Source organism: Phalacrocorax carbo, chromosome 16 (genome assembly GCF_963921805.1).
Source record: "Phalacrocorax carbo chromosome 16, bPhaCar2.1, whole genome shotgun sequence".
Classification (NCBI taxonomy): Eukaryota; Metazoa; Chordata; class Aves; order Suliformes; family Phalacrocoracidae; genus Phalacrocorax; species Phalacrocorax carbo.
In genome coordinates, this window is record NC_087528.1 from 6,816,093 (window position 1) to 6,835,178 (window position 19,086).

At 41.7% G+C, this 19,086-nt stretch overlaps 1 protein-coding gene across 3 annotated transcripts; it reads left to right on the plus strand.

Annotated features, from left to right (window-relative positions):
* Positions 1–1,620: 1,620 nt before the first annotated feature.
* PRKAR1A (protein kinase cAMP-dependent type I regulatory subunit alpha) lies at positions 1,621–18,332 on the plus strand. Of its 3 annotated transcripts, none has more exons than XM_064467085.1 (12): positions 1,621–1,738; positions 2,845–2,908; positions 3,818–3,996; positions 9,356–9,529; positions 10,162–10,253; positions 10,477–10,538; positions 11,085–11,131; positions 11,752–11,910; positions 12,566–12,626; positions 12,909–13,030; positions 13,418–13,499; positions 15,852–18,332. In XM_064467085.1, exons 3-12 carry the CDS (start codon positions 3,820–3,822, stop codon positions 16,022–16,024), a joined length of 1,149 nt encoding a protein of 382 aa, XP_064323155.1. In that variant the 5' UTR covers positions 1,621–1,738; positions 2,845–2,908; positions 3,818–3,819; the 3' UTR covers positions 16,025–18,332. The 3 variants fall into 3 exon arrangements, with proteins under 3 accessions (XP_064323155.1, XP_064323156.1, XP_064323157.1); XM_064467086.1 differs by lacking the exon at positions 1,621–1,738 and adding an exon at positions 1,763–1,785; XM_064467087.1 differs by lacking the exon at positions 1,621–1,738 and adding an exon at positions 2,157–2,176.
* The last annotated feature ends 754 nt before the right edge of the window (positions 18,333–19,086 follow it).

The window sequence follows — 19,086 nt, forward strand, 5'->3', positions numbered from 1 at the left end:
CAATATACTTGTTTTCTTAATAAAGAGAATGTTGCAGAACAGGTTTTACGTATGGGTCTGGTCTTTGTTCCAGATGGGATCTATCCCAAAACAGCACCCGGACTTGTCCAAACAAGGAGGAGTGAGATGTGACAATAGCAGAGAGCTTGCAAAAAGAGAAGATAAAAAGCAAACAAACAAAAAAAGTATGTAGGGGGGAACGTACAAAACTTCTTTTCAAGTGTTCAGAAACTTCTGGTAGTCTTCAGTTACAAAAAGAAATATTCTGTTACCAGGTGAGCAGGTAGATTTGATATTTACTAATACTGTACTGAAGTACTGACAATACTTTACAAATATTAATGATTCCTTACAAGTCAGCTTTTGGCTTAATGTCTGAAAATCGTGGACCCTGGCTCCTAATTAACCCGTAACAGACAGAAGCTATCAAACATCTAAGGAATGTGAACTCAGGGGCCAGCTTTGGTCTGTCGTAAATGTAGACCTAAGCTGTTATCCTGTATTTCTTTAATATGAGAACTAGTAAAGAAGAAACACCATGCCATGTAGTTCCTGATGGCTTGTCATGTCATTGCAAAAGCGCCAATAGTTTCTAATCTCAAAACATACATTAATCTCTAGTTACTGGAATAATTTTGATTGTATGTTACATGATTCTCCCAAATGAGTTAAGCACCGGTGAATTTTGGTTTAAACGCTCTTGTAGCAGTCATAACGTTGAGCTGCCAAACCGAGTTATCTGCTCAGCTACGGGGAGACCAGCAGCCGCAGGATTCGGGGTTCATTTTCCCCAAGTCCTTAATGGGGTCTGTGTCCCCCTGCCAGCACAGCTGAGATCATTGGTGACTTCTTACAGGCTTCAATTATGCAAAGTGAAGGGATTCAAAGGGTTCAGCTCAGTTATGAAGACACATGAACTAATTCTTCATGCAGAGTCTAAATCGATTATAGTGAAATCTTAGCCAAACTTTAATTGAGGAGAGACTTTTTTAGATGGGCGACATCGCTCTCTACAATTACCTGAAAGGAGGTTGTAGTGAGGTGGGGGGTTGGTCTCTTCTCCCAAGCTGCTAGCAATAGGATGAGAGGAAATGGCCTCAAGCTGTGTCAGAGGTTTAGACTGGGTGTTAGGGCAATGCCTTTACTGACAGAGCAGTCGGGCGCTGGCACAGGCTGCCCAGGGAGGTGGGGGAGTCACCATCCCTGGGGGGGTTCAAAAAAGGTCTAGTCCTGGCACTTCGGGGCACGGTTTAGGAGGCCTGGGGGGGTTGGGGTTGGACTGGATGATCTTAGAGGTCTTTTCCAGGCTCTGTTCCATTCTATACTCATGTTCGCCCCGGGGCAGCCTCTGATCCCTCCGCCCGGCAGCGCCAAGGCCGAAGCTCGCCACCACCTGTAGCTGCATCGCTATTTACCGCCCGGCAGGGCGGGCCGGAGCGCCTTCCCCCGTGCTGCCGCCCAGCCGTAGTTCGGTCCGGGCAGGGCCCGCCTGCGGGAGCGGCGCCGCACGGCCCCGCTACCGCAGCAGGCGGATCCCTCCTCGCGCAGCCGCGGCGCTGCCCCTTTAAGGTTACCGCGGCGACGGCTCCGGGTGAGAGCGAGGCGCATTGACGTCACAGCGGGCGGTGATTGGCCGGGCCGGTCGGTTTCCGGTGGGAGCCGCTTGCTGTCGCCGAGGCCGCGGCCGGGCCGGGAGGGGCGGGGGGCGGTGAGGGCCCGGCGGAGCCGCCCGCGGCAGGTGAGCGGCAGGGCCCGGCCCGGCCCGGCCCGGCCCGGCGCGGCGGGGTAGGGCAGCCGCAGGGGCGCGGCGGGAGGCGAGGCTGGGCGGGAAGGGACGGGCAGGGCGCGGAGAGGGAGGCCTGCGGCCTTGGGGGCGGGGGCCGGCCCCGCTGAGGGGAGCGGCCCGGAGCCCTCGAGCCCGCCGGGATCTCCTTTGCTGCCGCGGCCGGAGGCCCCGCGTCCGAGCGGGGAGAGAGGCTGCTCTGCCCAGGGCCCCCGCGGGCTCGTCGGGCCGCACCGGGCGTCTCCTGCCGGCGCTGGGGATGGAGGCGTTCGGGCGCTGAAGCAGCCCCCGGCGCAGCGTGGGGGATTTGGGGTAGCCCCCCACCCAGGAACGCCGTGTCGTTGCTTTGGCCGTGGTAGGGAGCGGGGAGCCGGGAGCAGCCCCGGCGCTGCGGTGAGGGGCGGACTCGGCCCGGCGGGGCAGCCCCGGCACGGGCAGGTTGGGCCCGGGCGGTCCGAGTGCAGCTGTACGCTGGGGGGCTCTGGAGAACCTGAGGTTTGCTGTATGCGGAAAAACTACCTTATAAACTGCCCAAGTTTTCATTATTTCATTGGTATTTTCCGCACTGTGCTCATGAGCAGCCGTGGCCCCTGTCTATCAGCAGCGTGATGCTTTTTCCACAGATTGCAATCAGTCTGTCACGGAGCCACCGAGGTTCTCTGGGGCTGTTAATTAGTACTGACCTTCGCTGTGCGAGTTGTCAAAACAAAAGAAGTAACTGGAGAACTTTAAGGCACTTTTGCAGTCCACGCGAAGTCCGTACTTGGTGTTTATGCAGCACATAATACATCTGTCTGCGTATACTTATGCAGGGATTAACTGTGACAAGAATGAAACCTGTTTGAAGTGTTAGCAATTTCGTATTAACTCTAGTCCTCCTGTAATCTCCAGCAGCATAATTCAAGGGGCACAGTGTTATATTGCCTGTGTGGCCTGTGTGTCTCAATCTGCTGCCTCAGTTGGATAAACTGCATAATATGACTGTACCACTTGGCTTTTCAGTGACTTGTCATTTCTCAAAATTATTTTGTCTGAATCCCATGTTTTTCCCCTTTCAAAAGCTGATCCTGGGATCAACATATCTTGCTGCATATTCATAAGCTGTTGCCACCATCCCCGTACCAGGTAACTTTCTTTATATTTAATGAAAAGTGCCCTGAGAAATTATTTCTTTAACTGTCTCAGTGTTAATTGCTTTGTGACAAAAATGACATGAAATGCTTATATCTGTAAGTAAAAGTATATTTTAAAATGGTTCTATAACCTGAAGGGGTGTGGAACCTGCTTAAGGATGTTTTTGAAAGTGTTACAGCTGATGCTATAAAGTCTCTTGAAAACCTGGTGTTGTAACATGTTTTTAAAGATGCACTCTGGATTACTTACAGTTGAAGAAAATCCCATTTTTTGGGATTGCAGTGTATCCACGGAGATAGTTATGAAGTATGGACCAGATTAAACTGGAGAGTAGGTTTTTTTAGGGGAAACAGCTCTGCTTCCATGATTTCCATTAGTGGACTCAGCATTGGCATTTGGTGAACTGGCTTTGGCTCCAGTCTTAACAAGTTTCCCTTCCTAATACTTTTCATACTTGCCTCTCATATTTCCCAGCTTCTACCCACCCATCTCCTGATCATCATCCATGTGACCCCATACAGACCACACAGCTCTGTTTATGAAGCGAGCTTCCAGTCCTACAAAATACTGGGTTTAATCAGCAGAAAGTTCAGATGGAAGCTTCCCTGACTGAGTGCTCACAGAGCTTGAGTTGTTGAAGCTTTTCTAGCTTGATCAAATGCTTTTACTTCTGCACCTGTGGCTATAGGACACACAGATATTTTTATTTCTTTCCAGGTGCTAAATAAGTTCATAGCTTTTTCATTCACGGTTTAGCTTAGTTACTAGTCTTACAGGTAAAGGTAGTTTTGTGCTGTCATATCAGTAAGATGATAATGCAGCATAATGTGCCTGATTACATTGGACAGCAGCGTCTTTGTTTGCAGTAGTTATTTAACCTTCTCTTTTTCTTATCTTCAGCAATGGCAGCTTCTAGCAGCAGCAGCAGCGAGGAGGAGCGTAGTCTTCGGGAATGCGAACTTTACGTCCAAAAACACAACATCCAGCAACTTCTGAAGGATTGTATTGTACAATTATGCACAGTGAGACCTGAAAGACCCATGGGATTCCTCAGAGAATACTTTGAAAGATTGGAGAAGGTAAAAATACATAGCAGGAGGGAAGGAGAGTGGAACAACCTAAATTTACATGATCTCTTTGTGATTTAGAGGCTGAGCTTCAGATTTGACCAGTGTTCACATTGGCCGTGTGAAGTTGGAACTGACGCTTTTGGAAAACAAACCGTATTTTCCAGTAGTTTATGCCAGTTGATCACGGTGTAAAAGCACCTCTGTCTTAAAAAAACACGTAGGGCAGAACATAAGCTGACAAGGAGACTTACCTAGCTGGGATGCAGATGTAATCCCCACGTAATGCTTACTCATAGAAGCTAATAGGTAGCATACATGGTCGTGTCTGTAGCTGATGATAACCGTGGGGTTTGACCTTGGTTAGACACTGGCAATAGGCATTTGGTTTCTTACGTTGAGACAAATGGGTTACAGTAATTTGGGTACAGCACAGAAGTAGGTCAGTGGTAGTTATCCAGGCCTAGCAGAAGTCAAACGAGCATTTACGTTCCAAATATCTAGGAGAGCAAGCCTGCTTCTGCTGTTTCTTGGGAGTTCAGTGTTGGTGTTTTGCTTTGTTTTTCCTCTTGTGTTTGTCCTCAAGGTCTCTTTGGTGTTTTTGTTGTTGGAAGAATTCGGGGATCTTGGGAATGAAAAGCATTTTGTCTTCTCAGTGGTCATATGTGAAACAGTGATTTCCTATTCTTTTGAACTGTTCATTTTATATATTGATATCTAAGCAGATAGGAAGAGAAGCTGATATGAAAATGTGAGGTTTTAAAGCCTAATGCAGAGGAAAGATTAGATACAACGGCTCTATTCAGAATACATTGTTAGAAAATAATGTAGCTGTGACCTTCTACAGCAGTCATTTGCAGGTGCTGCTTTCTGTGCTTGTGTATATGGGAGGTATGTCTTTTTTTATTTTAGCTAGTTACTAATTGCTGGTGTAAAGAAGAAACACTAGAGATCATAAGTGTGCAGAGTGGAAATTATCTTTTAATGGAAGTGTTCAAGGTAGATACTAGAAAATGACTGAATGCTGCCAGCTAACCCCCTATACTCACTGCGTATTTGAGGAACACTTTGCTTATTAAATGACCAAGAGCTCTATATGTCTGACTTTTTTTTGTGTGCGTGGTCGCATCTTGAGTGCATTCTCTTTCAGAGGGAATACTAGCAGCAAGCCACGTAGTCATCAGTTTTTTAAAAATCCACTGTCGCTCCCTGTTACCATACCTCCTTCCCACCTTGGATTCTTATGTTTCAAAGTACTGATAGATAGATAATTTTAAAAATATCACCCCAAGTGTTGATATACAAAACTCTACAAAGTAAACTGCGTCACTGCACTTAGACTAAATTGTAAACCAATCCATATATAGGGATATAAAATAGGAATATTTGGATGCTTTTGTGTAGTGGACTTAAGGTCAACATGCAGTATTTAAGATTAAAGGAAACTTAATTTGCTTTAGCAAGAGAACAAGTCTAGCTCTGAACTTAATTGCATGTATTCTGGAGTTGAGTAACTCTAGATTTTATTTTGGTGCAAATAGGCTGGCTGTGTACTCTGTCAGCCTATAAGGAGGTTGAAAATAGAATTGCATAGGTAATATTTTTCCCCTTAAATTTCTCTTGAAATTTTGGTCAGGATCTTCTATGAATTGTGTTGGTGTGGGTTATACGTGCTCACTGGTGCAGCTATAGCTAAAGGTGAAAATGTAGTATTTTTCTCCTTGCCTTCTTTAATGTAAAAATTGCTACAGCTTTCTGTAAGTAATTTCACCATTCAGTCTAATGGATTGGTCTTAGTTTAACCTGGTAATGTGGCACCTTGGTAGCTATCGAGTAACAGAGCAGTGAACATCCTGTGCTATGTTAGAAAACTCCTGACATCTCTGTCTGGAAAGCACAGATGCTAAGTACGGTCATTAACCGGCTCTAACCTGGTAGTTAGCTGTGGTAGAGCAAAAGTGTTTGAAGGGGAATCTGCTTCACCTTCCAAAAGTAATGTCTGTTACATCTTTAATAAAGCAGAGCAACTTCTCAATACACTTTCTAAATCTGTTCATTTGTTAGACTGGATGAAATTGAGGTTGAGATACGGTACTTTTTTTTTTTTAAGACTGAATTTTGAAGGAATACCATTTAAAGTTGAAGCGAGGTTACTATTTTCTCTCTCACTATCCTGACAAGTCATCTCTTCCACTGCATGCATGCGCCAAGCTGATTCACTGTCATGTTATTAAAATACATTGAAGAAGTTTAAACACTCTTTTGAATTTATGTTGAGAAACATTAAAATTACTGCATCTGAGATGGTTGTAGCTGCTATAAAAATGTAGATGTCCCCTTCTGAGTTATGAAAGCTGTTATATGAATCTAATTACTACACATTGATTGTATAAATGTTTTTATTTTATCTGTTTGTGGTGTACTGAGGCCTCTGTTCTCTTTGCTGTGCAAACATGTCTGCTAACACCGATGCATACTGAGAACTAATAGCTATCTGGTGCTGTGCTTGGCTTTGTAATGTTGTTTGAGCTATGGAAATTTAATGTAGAGATCGTTATTACAGCCTGCCAGATGAACCTTGGATATTGGACATGGCTGTCCACTGGAATAAGTGCATGTTTGAAATACTGTGTGTAATAGTTATGTGCATATTGGGCTTTATAGAAAGCTGGAATTATGAAGTGTGATAGACGTCTAGTTACTGTGTCTGTTCCCCACCGCCTGCCCTGCTTCCAAAGTACCTGAATATTTTCCTATTTCCTAAGTGTTTCTTTTGCAAAATGTGGTAGTTAAGAAGGATATACTCTGCAGTTGTGAAATATGGCAGAGCTTTTAACACTGCTTTTTTACCTTCAGAGTGTTTTTTTCTTAAATATATGGAGAGCTGATGTAAATTAAATACAAACCAACCAGAAGAAGTTGAGACTGTTCCTGGTGTGATGGCATTCACCAGATGCTGGACTATATAGTGTAAAACATAATTCTAAAATTGTGAAGGTCGTCTTCAGTAGCTGATAGTCTTAAAATTCGAGTATGTGAAGTCTCATCTTTTCAGTGTTTCTCACTTGTAATAATTTAAATGGAATCAATAACTATTTCTTCCTTGTCGGGAAAAATAATATTTACAATTAGTGGTCACTGGTGAAAACTCTTCGAACTGCTCCATCAGCTGGAAGACCAGAATCAACACTTGGATGTATTAAATAGGCTAACCTTAGTAATAAACCTTCTTAAATCCCAGGTGTTGGTTATGCTGATCAGTACAGAGTAAAATTAATGCCTTTGTCTGTATGTGTTTAATTTGAAGAGCTTCTAAACCTGAACAGATAGATTTTCTCACTCATACATGCTGGCTAGATTCTAAGGTAACAGAGAATAACAACTGCCACACTTTCTTTAGGGCCTAGTGTAATTTTTCTCTGATCTGGTGGTATAATATATGTGATTTAGTATCAGAAATTATATAGCATGTATTTTAAAAAGATGAATACATTTCATGTATAGCTACTGCTATGAAAAGAGTGAGATTTTTAGCGTGTCACTTACTCCATGATGCAGTGTCGTCTTGTGATGTGAATATGTAGGGATTTGTCTTATTTGGGGGTAATCTTCCTTGAGATGAGCGTGTATATAGACTGTTTAGAGTAGCCAGTATATTTTAAGTTGATCTTACCTGTCTGTAACTGGTTTCTGTGCCCACCCCCTACCATATCGTACTCCTTTTTAATATAGTAATGTTAAATCTCAGATCAGACAGAAGTTACCAGTTGTACTTTTTCTGTTGGTGCAGTTTCCTTGTTCCCTGAGTGGACCATTACCTTGGGGAGCCTCGTGTTGAACAGTGGTTTAATACTCAGCTCCCTTGCTAAAACCTGCTGGAGTGCTTCTACCTCTGGAAGTTACAGGATCTCAATATTTTGTATTTTATGTGATACTGGAAAAAACACAGCAGCTGGTGCTCACTTATTTAAAAAGTGTCAAGTTTGGGTTTTTTAATGGGCGAAGTATTCTGTATATGAACGAACAGTATGTTTCTGTGCTTGGTGGTGTTGCCCACTTTGTAGAGAGGCAGTTTAAACTGAACACTAACTACTGCTCAAGCTATTTTTAACAACATCTCAGTTGAGACTTGTTTCTCTAAAACCACAAGATAGAAACAAGGTTTTAAATATGTTTTGCCCCCATCATTTTGAAATGTAGCACTATTTTATCAATGAGCAATAGGCAGGAAGTGAAATGTAATGCGACAGATCAGTGTTTGTTCTTTGGCTATCTGAGAGGTGTAAAATGTAAACTCACTGTAATGGTTATCTGATGTCTCTTTCCTCAAAGTGCTGCTGTTATACATAGCCTCTGTGCACCTCCGGAGTGGAGCGTGGCAGCCAAGCAGCAAGCTGCCCAGCTGGGCAGGGGACGGCTTGATCAAGGACACCGGGACAAACCTGGCTTTTAAAAGTGCCAGGAACTCGCAAAAACAGATGACTCCTTGTTCTTTTAAGGCATGTCACAGAACCCTGTTTCCTTAACACTGGGAGGAAGTCATTTGAGCTGTTATGATGCAAACGCTTTGGCTCCAAGGTTGGCTTTTTTGTTTTGTTTTTAATCTGATTTTAGTTGTTTAAAAGGAGAATCTACTGGTACATAGAAGAATCAAATTTCTGTGCGTCAGTTAGACTTCATTTTATTGTAAGTAGTCTTCTACAATATCACTACAATACAGTACAACAGGTAACTGAGGGAAATAAGAAAATGTGTAACGTTGTGCAAAATTGACAAAGCTGTGGCTTGCGTAAAAATCCTACTCTTTGGCCTCTAGCATCCTTCCTCCAGCTCTTTTGTAAGCAGCGTTCATATTTCTTTCTCCTAAAATAACTGTTGGTTATTGAGTATCAAGTTGGTCCATGACTTGACCTTGTTTCAAAAGCGTCTCATGTAACATGGATTTCTGAGGAATCGCTCTTCTGTCTTTCAAATCAAAAAAGGTTTAACACCTCGCTGCTGAGGGAGAGAACTGCTGGGTTTACAGCTGGGAAAATGTCTTTAGCATTTGCAGAATGTCTTCATCGCCTGTTGAATACACTAGCGGAAAGTAGAATCAACTTGTTTATATTTCTTGATTTATTAAACTGTTAATGTAACTTATTAAAATAAACACCATTGTGATATGAATGTTATGAATGGAAGGCATATCTACCATCTATTTTGAAAGGCCTTTGATCTCGGTTGCTCTAGTCTCCTGTTTGCCTTAATGTGGGAGTGACAGTACACAGGAAGCTCCCGTGCACTGGCAGACTAAACTGGAATATAATATCTAATGGCTTTCTTGCTTTACTGGATTATGTGACATAAACGAGTCTTCCTTCCTGTTTAGGAGGAAACAAAACAGTTGTTGAATCAACAGAAGTCTGGTTCACGCTCAGACTCACGGGAGGATGAAATCTCTCCTCCTCCTCCTATGAACCCTGTGGTTAAGGGTCGAAGAAGGCGTGGGGCCATCAGTGCGGAAGTCTATACAGAAGAGGATGCTGCATCTTATGTTAGAAAGGTGCTCTAACTTTTAAATGTTGCTAAAAATTGCATCTACAATCCAAGAGTTTATCTAAGACTACCTTCTATCCAGTGTATTTAATAACACAGCTCCTGTAGCCTAAGTCTTGTTGTAACTGTAAAAAGCAGACCTGTGTGTAGAGGTGTTTAATTGGAGGCTAGAATAAACTGTCATGCAATTAAATGATTTATGCATAGCATAGACCTGTTCCCTTTAAAGTAATATATATTTACTTGTACATATATTTATATATTATATATATAACAAAGTGCTTCCAGTTATTTGACAGCTGCAACAACATTACGTTTAGCCTAATGGCAGAGCAGACTTGCTGCTATTCATAGGAAAACACAGGTGGAGCAGATACTTGTACTCTTGCAAAAAAACCCTTACAGACTGCATGGAATGATGCTTTTACAGTTGCATAAAATATTACAAGATTTATTTACCTTCTGCATAAACTAGCTGTGAACATGGACTGTTTTTGGTTTCAGATCTATAGTGCTTGAAAGAAACTAGAAAAACACAGCCAGTGTTTTACAGCAATTGAGTAATTTATTTACCCAGGGCAATGCAGACATTTTTATTTCAAAAAAATTAATCAGTTACTTTTTCTGATTATATCCTAGGTTATTCCAAAAGATTATAAGACTATGGCTGCTTTGGCAAAAGCTATTGAGAAGAATGTGCTGTTTGCCCATCTTGATGATAATGAAAGAAGGTAGGAATACATCTTTGCAGTCTTAAAGTTTCTTAAAGTGCAGACTTCAGAGGAGCTAAATGTGTTGTAAGGTACAAAGCTGCACAGCCTCTTTACAACAGGCAGTGTGACCGTAAGGAGGCTATAGGAAGAGTGTTGACGGGCTGGAGGCGCAGATGTATGAATATATGCATGCACAGCACCTGTCCAGGCACTTGTCTAATTTTGGTATCCTTTTCTTCAGTGACATCTTTGATGCGATGTTCCCCGTCACTTACATTGCAGGAGAGACTGTCATACAGCAAGGCAAGTGACAATGTTTACACTGATGAATAAGTTGGAGATGGTGAGCAGACTCTGGCCTAGTGCTCTTGTTAGTGTTTGGGTTCTTGGTGTGTTTTGTTTTTTTTTTTTTTAAACATAAAAACATTGTCTGGGTGCCGTGACCCTTTCTTGTTATGTTACCTGGAGCACAGCTCATACTAAAGTGAGGAGTGGAGCAATCGTAGGAAGATGTGACTTCACTGCATGTTACCTGTTGGAAAGGTTGTTGTTTGACGGGTCTGTACAACACGTTATGTCAGCTTACGGTGCTGGTATGTCTTTCCAGTAATCCTGGAAATTCTGCTGGTCTCCTGCACACCAGTAGATGTCCTCCCTCACAGGACTGAGAGGAGTGTGAAATCAGCAAAATGTGAAATTTCCCCCTGTAAGCTGTGCAAAATTTGTCTCTGCCAACCTTATTAGATTCTAAACATCAAAGTTGGCAGAGATCCCAGTTCTGTGAACCATGAAGGCTTGCATAGCTTTACTCTTTTTAGTGTGTGTTCAAATTTTTTTTTTCTTCTTTAGGTGATGAAGGCGATAACTTCTATGTGGTTGATCAAGGAGAAATGGATGTAAGCATTATTGGTAGTTAATTAATGACATGTTTGCCTCTAGCAGAGGAAGAGTCTGATATTTGTAGGCCTCTTCTATAGGCCCTTCCCTTAGCAGTTTTTCTCTTAGTGAATTCTTACTTGTAGAAGCTTTTTTGCTTTGGAGCCTCTTTGCTCCTCAACGGCTGAGTCTGGCTGCACAGACCCTGGGTTGTGCTGAGTTTCAAAATGAAGGATTTGGATACCAACACAATACTAATGCTTTACAAGTGCAGGGTGGGGACAGGCCTTAAGAATGACCAGGCTTTTTATTTTCCAGTCCAACTAACCAGTAGCTTTCTCTGACAGAGACTTTGCTGAGATTCTGTTTCCTGTCAAAGGGTCTCAGGAGTCTATGTGCACAGTCACTGTGCATGTGATGTAGATGAGAGTCCCTTTGTTGATGAAAGTGAAAACTGTAGCTTGGACTGGGGTGGATGTAAAGTGTTGGTAAAACCCTGGAATGGTCAACTCTGATTCTACAGACGTCAGAATTTTCCTTTACCATAAAGGAAATATGGGGTGGCAGGCGCTTCATGTTGCCTCTGACCAGCTCACTAGGCACCGTGGGCCTTGGCTCATCACCATGTACTGCCTTTCAGGTTTATGTGAACAACGAGTGGGCAACCAGCGTTGGTGAGGGTGGAAGCTTTGGAGAACTTGCCCTTATATATGGAACTCCCCGTGCTGCAACTGTCAAAGCGAAGACAAACGTGAAGTTGTGGGGCATTGACAGAGATAGCTATAGAAGGATCCTGATGGCAAGTATTTTTCTAGCTGATGTGTGGCTTGTGCCATTGACTCAAGTAGCTGTGTGCCTAACCTGGGATTATGCTTTTGGTTTTATTACTCGCTCAGCTTACACTGGTCATTTCACCTTTTATCTGTGCCTTCTGTTTCCTTTGCTGGAGTTATTTTATTCAAAATCCTGCTGTCTCTTGTAATCAGAAAGCTGATCGCTCAGCATACGTTTATCAGGCATGGACCCATGGGGAGTCTTGCATTAGTGAACAAAACGGTACCAATGCAATATTAAACTGGACTAAAAATGTAATACCTATGGGTTAGCTTGTCAGATGTTTTGATTCTGCACTCTATTTAGCGTGCTATTTGTAAGTAGTATGTATGAACAACAGTTGTAACTAACTTGAGGATATTTGTAAATTTTGGTAAGGTTATACAGTAAGAATGCATTTAAGAAATATTAAGGCTGCAATAAATGCTAAGTACTTTGTGAAGGTTGCTGAACTCCGAAATATTGAAATAATAAAATTTGAAAAGACTTAATGTTGTAGGTTTGGGGTCTGTGAGACAGGATGCAGTATGTTTGGTTAAATATATTTTTGTCTTAGTTAATGTAAAACATGAAGTAGAAAGAAAACTTACTTTGGGTTTTTGTTTGGGGGTTTTTTGTAGGGGAGTACTTTGAGAAAGAGAAAGATGTACGAGGAATTCCTTAGTAAAGTATCTATATTGGGTAAGTGAGAAGATTTTTATTCTGAAGTGGAATAAATTGCCTTATTGTAATAAAGTTGTTACCCAGCATTATTATGATTACAAGCTATTGTGACAGTCTCTTAAAACTGGCTGCAAAGCCTGTACTCCTTTTCTGCATCACTCCAAAATAATTCTAATTCAAGCCTGTCTATCTGATGTAGAAATGTAGCCAGAAATAGGTTGACCTTTGTATAGGGACAGAGCAAAAAGTATAAGTTGTGCCTTGAAAAGATAATCTGTTAATGAACTGTTAATTCTGTAGAATCGCTGGACAAGTGGGAGCGTCTCACGGTAGCTGATGCATTGGAACCTGTACAGTTTGAGGATGGGCAAAAGATCGTGGTCCAGGGAGAGCCAGGAGATGAGTTCTTCATTATCTTGGAGGTAAGTAAGGTCAAAATTAAAAGCTCAGGCTCAGAACTTTTTTTTTTTTTAACATGGCTTATTCTGCCCCTAGATAGACACTGGGAGAAAAATGAACGGTAAGAATATACTTGTAGAGAATTGCTAAAGAAATATTATATTGCTGGACATGCAGAAGCTTATATTTAGTTTTGTGCTGTGGATACGTAAATACATTTCATGCTTAGAGAGGAGGGGGGACCAGCTGTTTTTATAGAGCAGTCTGGTGAACTATTCAAGGACTGTGAAGTGGTTTTTAAAGACTGAGATGTAACAATTGTTTCTGCCAAGCAGCTGATTCCTTGTGGAATTCAGTGTTTCAAGTGATGCTGGAAATTCCAATTGTTCAATTGCTGTGATTTATTAAAGGGCACAGCTGCAGTGTTACAGCGTCGATCAGAAAATGAAGAATTTGTTGAAGTGGGCAGACTGGCACCTTCTGATTATTTTGGTGAGTTACGTAGTGACAGCTATGAGGACACTGTCACCCTTTTAGCTGTGCTGTGTTTGATGACTGTGGGTGATAGTGATGGGATGGATTTACTTAATTACTGTTTTGGCTAACTCTTGTGGTCTCACCAATGTCAGGTGAGTATTAGAGACACTTGGCATTCAGGTGTGCATGTATGTCACAGAAGCGTGATGGTTCTAGAGTACTTCAGAAGGGGCTTGGTGGTGATTTGGTCAGACCTCTCTACTCTGAGCAGAACTAACTTTGAAATTGCATCATGTGTCTCAGGGATGTGTCCAGTCAAGTCACTTCTGTCTCCAGGAATGGAGATCCCACAACCTCTCTAGGCAATTTCTTTCACTGTTTAACCAGCCTTGTTGTGAAGAGTAACTCTTTATGCCTGACAAGGTTTTCCTGTTCTGCGACTTGTTGCTTTCTCTCTGCCTTTCACTGTGCAGAGAGCAGTCTAGTCTTGCCTGTAGAATCGCTCATTATGTAGCTGAAGACAGCAATAAGATTCCTCCTTTAGCTGCCTTTTCTCCAGGTCATATTAACCCAGCTCTTCCAGCAGCTCTTTGTACGTCCTGCGCTGCAGTCCCCTCACCACCTGGGTGGTGCTGCTGGACCTGCTCTGCTTTGTCAGCATCTTGTACTGGGGACCCCAAAACTGTGTGGTACTCTGGATGTAGCCTCCCAAGCGCAGATCAGGGTCTGTTCTCCATTTGTTGAAGGTGTTCTTTCTCAGCTAAAAATTACGTGGTATATAAGTTGCTTTGGCTTGAAAAAGCTTATGTGTGCTGGCAAAGAAAAAGATCCTAGTATAAATACTTCCTTGTGAAGACTCTGAAATAATCTTCACATGGAACTAATGACTTGTCTAGTGCATGTTGATTTATTTTGGATCACAGATAAGGACTGGATACGTATGCTCACAGAGTGTTCTTGGAGTATAATGTAACAGTATATAACAAGATATTCCCAGCAGCCTTATTTTGGGTTCAGAAGAAAAGTGGCTTGCACTTCTGAAACAAAGCAAGCCACCTGTTCAGAGCCTACTATTTAACGTTTAAATACTTCCTTCTCTCAAAAAAGAAAAAAAATAATCCCACACCTAACTCTCTTCTGTTTAACGTAGGTACTCTCTTCTTGTTATTCTTTCTGAGCAGTCCTCTTGCCTTCTGCTTGTCTGCTCAGTTTTTCAGCTTTGTAGATAACGTAATCGACAAATACTGTGTTGCAAGGCCTGAAGTGGGGTGTACTCAAGAGTGCACTCACAGTGCTGGATCTGACCAAAGGTCTGCTTAGCTCAGTATCTAGTACTAGATTTTTGTTCTATGTATGTTGTTTCAGTCTCTTCTAATATTTCTCGTGATGTGTACTCTTGAGTTTCCCACTCTTAAACTAAATGTTATCCCTACCAGCGTGTTCAGGTGCTGCAGACCCATCCCCCAGGGGTTTAACTCTCCCTTAGAACCTACTTATTCTTTTGCAAGCCTGTGTTTTGGAGGCTAGCGAGTCCAAGAGTTTTAATTGGGCACAGAGGAAAAGTTTTTCTCACTTCCTTTGAACACCCCTTCTGATAATGCAGGCAAATTTATTCTCCGAGGAGCACCGAGTTCTTTCCTCGGTCCTGAACATGTTGATAACCAGCCCAACTGCTTAAAAACAAACCCAAAAGCTGATGCTGTGGTTTGTTTCGTGCTTGTTGCTAGGAATGTTAGGGGTAGCTGTTATCACCAGTGGAAACAGGCTTGTTGAAAACTTCATTTCCAAATGCGTTGTTCAGCAGTTGTAACAGGTATTTGAAACAAAGCTTTTGGCATCTTTGTGTGTAACTTATGAAATGGGAACGCAATGGGACTTCAAGGCAGTCGCCTTCCACAGCCACATGGCAAAGCCAGATGCTTGATTCTGGCTCGCTATGGGTCAAAGGCTTTTGCCTTGTGCGTTAATGTTTTTACTTCAATATCATGGTCTTGTTGTCCTGAGTTTCCTTGAAACACCAGAATTGAACAGTAGCTACCTTTTATATTTAAAAAATAACTACTTGTTGGCTGGGAAAATTATGTGGTTAATTGAAATGTGACCTTTTGTCAAATAGAACCAATGTTGAAAATTCTTCAGGCCCTCTTCAGAGAGACTTGAATGTGGACAGTCTTTTTAATAAAAAAAAACAAACTAGTTTTTTTAAACTGCCTTCACAGTTGTTTCTAAAGTAACTACATAGATACTTGTTCTGATCAACGTTAATCTGTCCAATTCCTGCAGCAGTTTGAAATACAACAGGGTAATTTCTTTTGACTCTTTTGCACATTGATTCTTAACGCTGTTTGCACTTTCCTGTTGCCCTAGGTGAAATAGCTCTGTTGATGAACCGTCCCCGTGCTGCCACAGTTGTTGCTCGTGGCCTGTTGAAATGTGTAAAGCTGGATCGACCCCGATTCGAACGTGTCCTGGGTCCGTGCTCGGATATTCTCAAGCGAAACATCCAGCAGTACAACAGTTTTGTATCGCTGTCTGTCTGAAACCTTCCTCCCTATCCAAAACATGCTTCATGAATGCAGACTGCTTTATTACCCTTGTGCAGAGCCACATTGCCACTGGCATTTGCAGCTTCCTGTCTGTTAAAAAAAAAAAAGAAAAAAGAAAAAAAATGCTTATCATGGCACTATTTTTAATTTAGAGCATATTAGTTCTGTGCTCTCTGTCCCATTAAATTAATAGAAAAAGTTCTATGGAGACGTTTGCTGTTACGGCTTCTCTCTGTGCAGGTGTCCAACTCAGGCAAACGCAGCCTTGCTTCAGCGAGGGAGAGATCTCCTGGCGCCGTGCCCATTGCCATAGAGTGAGGAGGTGACAGTGGAGGGTGGGGAGGGGTGGGGGGATTTTTTAAAAGGTATTTCTCAAATTGCTGGACAGATTTTAAGGCTGTGGTTATAATCTGCTGTATTTCTTTTCAAATGAGAGCTGCCCTTGTAATTGAGGTTCTTAGGGCTTGGGGTTTTCTTTTTTTTTTTTAATTTTCTGGGTACTGTAATCCTGGGTTCAATTTTGAGGCATCAGCTGCTAGGAAAGCCACAGTTGGAATTTAACAGTATAATTGTTCCTGTGTCTGCTGGTTTAAGATTGCTTAGTTATGTTTTTGTCAAGTGTAAATCAAAGCTTACAAGGTTAATAGTTCTGGTGAACTACTGCAGATGTTACTTAATTTGCTGACTTGCGCAACTGGTTCTTTTTTTCTTGTTCTTTCTTCAGCGATAGATATGCCACTTAAAACTCTTCCTGTTCAAAGTGGCAAGAACCAAATGTTACATTAAATGCCTAACTTTGGTCTCTAGTACATAGATAGGTGTAAGGATGGTGCAGCTGTCCAGCTGTTAGTAATGTTCAAGTACTTGGATCGGTGTAGGAAGTGGAAGCAAACATTTTATTTTCCCTGTGACTCTTGCTTGCTTTGTATTCCTCAGTTGACTTTTTAAAAAGTGATCATCAGTTCAGGTGACCCTTTGTTACCAGGGAAAATAAATGTTGAGTATTTCTGGCCAGCATCGGTTGCAGGTGGCAAGATTGCTGGTCTGCAGAGATGCCATTATTCTTGGTAGAGAACTTGAGGCAGGAAAAAGTGAATGTTTTAACTTTCCTCAGTTATTTTAAGTTTTTAAATCAGTCAATTCATAATTTTTAAAATGCTTAATTACAAATCTAGTTTAAATACAAAAGGTGCATTCTCTTTCCTTGCTTATGGAATTCACATGACACGTATTTCATACTCTTTTTTTCCAAGCTCGATATGTTGCGGAGTCTTAAATGTATTTCAGTATTTACCAGCTTTGTGTTCCATTATTCTCTGTGCACCAATACTTCCCAGAAGTTTTTACTGAATTCCACGGTTCAATAATGGTAGGCGATTTTTAAGGTTTCCTTTAAACTGTAATTTATATAAAGTAGCGTAGGTTTGTATTTGGGAGTGACAGCAAGCAGTTTTGCATTTGTTGTGCAACTACTTCTAACGATGGAGCCCTCATTTTATTTCCTTTCGGAGGTGATATGGATTCAAATTCCACACTTTCTTCCAGGCATGTAGATAATCAGAAAGAGTCTGCTAATTGAAGCAAAATAATACTGAGGGCATCAAGCCTTTACAAAGCATTTCGGGGTATTTCCAAACCTGAAATCCCAGTAAGGGGATTTAAATGCTTGTGGTTTGAGTTCTCTATTCAGAAGATGGGTAGAGGATTTCTGCCAGAGCCCTTAAGGAGTAAGCAAATGCTACCTTTTTTTTTTTTTGTAAAACTATTTTCTTAAGTTTTGACTTTATCCAGGTTTTTTCTTCATATGTGTTCTTTGTGTTACTTTAAAGCACCAAAAACTGTGTAAACTAGTTAGAGCTCCACAAAAAATGCACATTTTTTTTATATAAGGCTTTCTAATCCAGTTTCACTACTGCATCTTTTTAGCTTGCTGTTTACTCCCTTTTGTAGTTTTACCTACAAGATTTTAAGATGAATCAGCTAAGTCGTCTGAGTTAAATATTAATCACAGTTATAGCTTTACCTTTGTGTGCAATTTAAATATGTTTGAAACAACAATTGGCATAGTTTTGCCTTTGCTAACATTCAGGGCTTTAGAAGTAATTTTTTGCTAGTCCACCTTTAGCGAATTTATGATGTCTATTGCCCTAGAAAGCTATAGTCAACCAGAGGACCATTTTTGTATTGTTACCTGACTATATAAGTCTGATTTACTGTATGTGCTAATATATTATATTATATTCCTTTTGTTATAGATCGTCCTAATGGCAGGTAAAGCAATAAAATGATTTAAATTCTTAAATGCAATTAGTGTCTCTTTTTCCCGCCCCCCCCATCCCTATATTGTGTTTTCCTTTGGCCTGAGAGGATACATTATTAATGAGGTGGTAGAAAGTAAGCAGCTTAATGGATTAGCTTTGTGTTAACTCTGGAGGCTTGAGTTCAAGTCCTGTCTTACAGCACAACTGAACCTTCCCCTCAAGCCTGCGGGAGAGCTGGGTCTCCACAACCAACTGTGCCTGTGACCCAGGAGCTCCTCTGGAGTTCAGGCATTGGGTGCATGTGGCAGCCTTTGAAATGAGAAGGTACCCGTGTCTTGCTTGAGTGTCTCTGAGCAGCTCACACTGCTTCGATCTCTTAAGGCTGTTAATTCCAGCCACTGCTATCGGAGAACATAAGCTTCTGTACATTGCCTGCTCATACCCTTAATGATTAAGTTTTGAACATGCGATGATTAATCGTGAGTGAGTTCTGGTGGACAGACGGCGAGAAATAGAGGGGGATTTTCACACTGTGACGAAGTAGGAAAAAATGTGAAGAGTGATGGCCTGAAGTGATGCATACTGGATGTGTTTTGTGCCCAGCTCTGAGAAAGCTGTCACCCAACTTTGAAGATACATTAAAAAGCTACCATGTAAAGGGGAACATAAATAAGAAAGTAACGTTGCTGTCCCTGTTAGTGTACCAGCTATTTAGATATCTGCGGGTTTGTTTCCTTTACCCTGCCCTCCCTTTCTGACATCCCCTTTGACAAAAACAAACAAAAAAAAAAAGGC

What these genes read in the sequence shown, in the direction of transcription:
- PRKAR1A (XM_064467085.1), top strand. Translation starts at nt 3,820, where the DNA reads ATGGCAGCTTCTAGCAGCAGCAGCAGCGAGGAGGAGCGTAGTCTTCGG. An exon ending in ACTTTGAAAGATTGGAGAAG is followed by an intron (nt 3,997 to 9,355) that starts GTAAAAATACAT and finishes CTTCCTGTTTAG; the next exon opens with GAGGAAACAAAACAGTTGTT. An exon ending in CTGCATCTTATGTTAGAAAG is followed by an intron (nt 9,530 to 10,161) that starts GTGCTCTAACTT and finishes ATTATATCCTAG; the next exon opens with GTTATTCCAAAAGATTATAA.